Below are 2,927 nucleotides of genomic sequence, written 5' to 3' on the forward strand. Positions count from 1 at the left end.
GAAACCGAGGGGAAATCCAAATGCTTTGAGCCAGAAGAAGGTTTAGGCAGACAGAAGATTCTGCAGCATGCTCTAATTTGGAACAAAAAAAAAATTAAAAAGCCCGTTTGTTCCTGTAAAATGAGATTTCCTGTGTATGTCCACGCATATGGACACTTAGACACACACACTGCTTTCTGTCACTGTCAGGCATTCCTCTCCTAGAGCTAGGCATCCTCCGCTGGTAAGAACAAAGCACAAAGTGAGGTAGAGATAGTTTTTATCAAAACAAATGAAAAATCGCGTGCCAAGTCCTGACACATCTCTGACAAGAATCTTTGGAGAACTGGGGCAGCAGTCAGCAATACCGTAATAGATGAGCCCAACAATGAAGCACTGCAAACAAACAGTCCTGGACTAGGTCCTGGAGAGACACGCCTGCCCCCACACCATCGCACAGCCCAGAATATGCACTGTGCTGGGTGTCGCGTGTGAAACCATAGGAACAGTCTGAGGCACACACAGAGATTGGTACCATCCATCACAACTTAGAAACTTGTCCTTTGTTTCAGAGTTGCACCTGAGGCCTCAAATTAGATGTGACAATTTTTACATCAGCCGGTGCTAAGGTGTTCTGTGGAAAAACCTATCTTTGTAGACAGCTTGTCCCCACAGATTGGGGTGGTTATTTGATTGGGTTCCTCCAATTGCCAAAGGAAGAACGTTTTCTTCGCTCATCAAAAACCAAGATTTAAATAAATAGCAGTTAACTTGTACATAGTGCCTTGATTATAGCTTACCCACCCCTCTGATACAACCTGCACCCAAAGCTAACAGAACAATGCTGCTTTATTTGATCTCACACCCGACATGCTTGAATCATGACCTCCGAGCGCCCTGTGGCACACAAAAACATCTCACAGTGGCTCTGGGGTAAAAATACCATTGTTGTAATTTGTTATAGGACAGGTGAGCATCTCAGAGCATTGTGTTACAGATGATTTGAACAGTTAGAAGCAGTAAATGCTGTGCTAGCAAGCACACAGAAACATACAGCTGCCAGCTCTCAGGAACACAATTAGAGAGACGGAGGAACACCACAGGAATCTCCCTGGTGCTGAGTTAGTGCCTCCGCTCCTTCCTAAACCACCACAATTACACTCATCTGTCCTTACTGCTACCTTCACTCAGGTTTACAGCCACTAACCATGACGCATTCCCGCTAGCCCAAGCTCTGAGTACGTACACGAGGTGCACCAAAGGCAGTACTTCTGGCTGAACTGAAAAGAACCTACACGCCCCGCGAGGAACAGCAGTTACACACATCCTTCTGTCACCCTCAGTTCCTACGTTCTGCCTCAGGGGGTTTTCGGGGTGCTGACGCCGTATCTCGCAGCTACAGGCTTCGGATTAACTTTTCCAAATGAGAACGAACAGCATGTCGCTGGCACGTAGCTTTGATATATATGCTGCATTACTTAAATGAATTCTCTCCGTGAATAGGATATTTGGGCAAATGAGAAAACAAGGGTATGTTCAGTCACTGGGAAGAGATGGTATTTAGATGATCGTCCTTTAGATAAAATGCACCAGAACAACACGGGCAACTGCAATTTCATGTCTGAGATGGTTTTGATTCGGATATATTGAACTATTTATGCTGGCTGCATTGTTCCACGTTACTCCATAAATCACACAGCGACCCTTCCCTTTCCCCGCAAACACGCTAACTCCCATTACCTCTCAGCCACACAGATGTTCCCTCACTGAGATACTCAGTGCGTGGCCATGTGCCACCCTCACTTTCGCACGAATTTCAGCCTACGTGACGTCACGTCAGCGCCCTTTCTGTGCGCGAGCCCTCTGGGTCTACACGTCCTTCTGAATAACAAATGGATCGCTCCATGGGTACGAGCGATAGATGCGCTGCGCTGTCTGCGGTTGTTCTACACGTGCCGAGGTGAAGGATGCACACAGAGCAGAAAGGAAAGGAGCAGCTTCAGAGGAGGCCGCGTGAAGACGTGATCAATGTCTCTAACCCACACCATTCCCACCGCATGCTCAGTGATGAATCACCCTATTTCCGAACCCGAACAGTCTCCGGGTCGGTGAGCCCACGACTCAGTCTGTGAAAGGGTGAATGTTTTACTCAGAGAATGAAGGAGAACTCGGAAATTTGTAAATACCAGCGCCGTGCCTCTGTGCTGTCGCGCAACATTCAGGTGCTCGGTTCGAGCCGCACGCAGCTTTCCAGCTATGGCAGCAGAGTGCTGACAACGCATTGGAAACTTCCCCGAGAAAGCTTCGGTCTGACACCGCGCGCGGCGTGGCACTTATTGAACGCTTTCTCACGAGCAAGGCAGAGACAGGTGCGTTACTATCAAATCCTCAGGCGCTAATGCTTTTTTAAAGGAGCTCTCACGTCCTCCTGATCCCAGAGAAGCAGCGGAGCTCGGGACGGCTGCGAGCGGCGCCCCGCCACGCGGGAGCGGGAAACGCGCGCGGGGCTCGCGGTGCCGCTCCTTCAGGCGGCGGCGGAGCGGAGGGCGGCAGCCAGCGCCCCACACACGAGGATATTTACAACTTCGTACTTGTGCCGCGCTCCGAAATAGTCCTCCTCTGGGGAAATTAAAAAAAAAATAGAAAACGGGGGCGGCCCGCGCGTGTGGAGATCAGTGCCGCCAGCGCCGCGAGCGCCCGGAGCCGTCGGGGCGGGATAGAGCGGCGGGGGCAGCCCGGAGCGGAGCGGAGCGGAGCGGGGCGGGGCGGGACCCCCGGAGCCGCCCGCGGGGACCCTCCCTCCCTCCGTCCGCCCGCCTCCCGCCTCCGCGCCGCCAGGGGAAGCGGCGGGGAGGGAGGCGGCCGCTCCCCAGAGCCCCCCCGGCCATGCCGAGGGAGGAGGAGGAGGAGGAAGAGGAGGGAGCGCGGCCGCTGGCGGGATAGAGGCG

The 2,927-nt window shown here is 52.6% G+C and overlaps 1 protein-coding gene across 1 annotated transcript in view; it reads left to right on the forward strand.

The window, feature by feature from the left end:
- Window positions 846-2,927, forward strand: part of B3GAT2 (beta-1,3-glucuronyltransferase 2) — a 23,916-nt gene continuing 21,834 nt past the window's right edge. The window contains exon 1 of the mRNA XM_021390153.1: window positions 846-2,087. Within this exon, the coding sequence (XP_021245828.1) occupies window positions 1,947-2,087 (141 nt within the window). The 5' untranslated portion in view covers window positions 846-1,946. The remainder of the gene's footprint in view (window positions 2,088-2,927) is intronic.

The sequence above is a fragment of the Numida meleagris genome, chromosome 3 (genome assembly GCF_002078875.1).
Source record: "Numida meleagris isolate 19003 breed g44 Domestic line chromosome 3, NumMel1.0, whole genome shotgun sequence".
NCBI classification, from domain to species: domain Eukaryota; kingdom Metazoa; phylum Chordata; class Aves; order Galliformes; family Numididae; genus Numida; species Numida meleagris.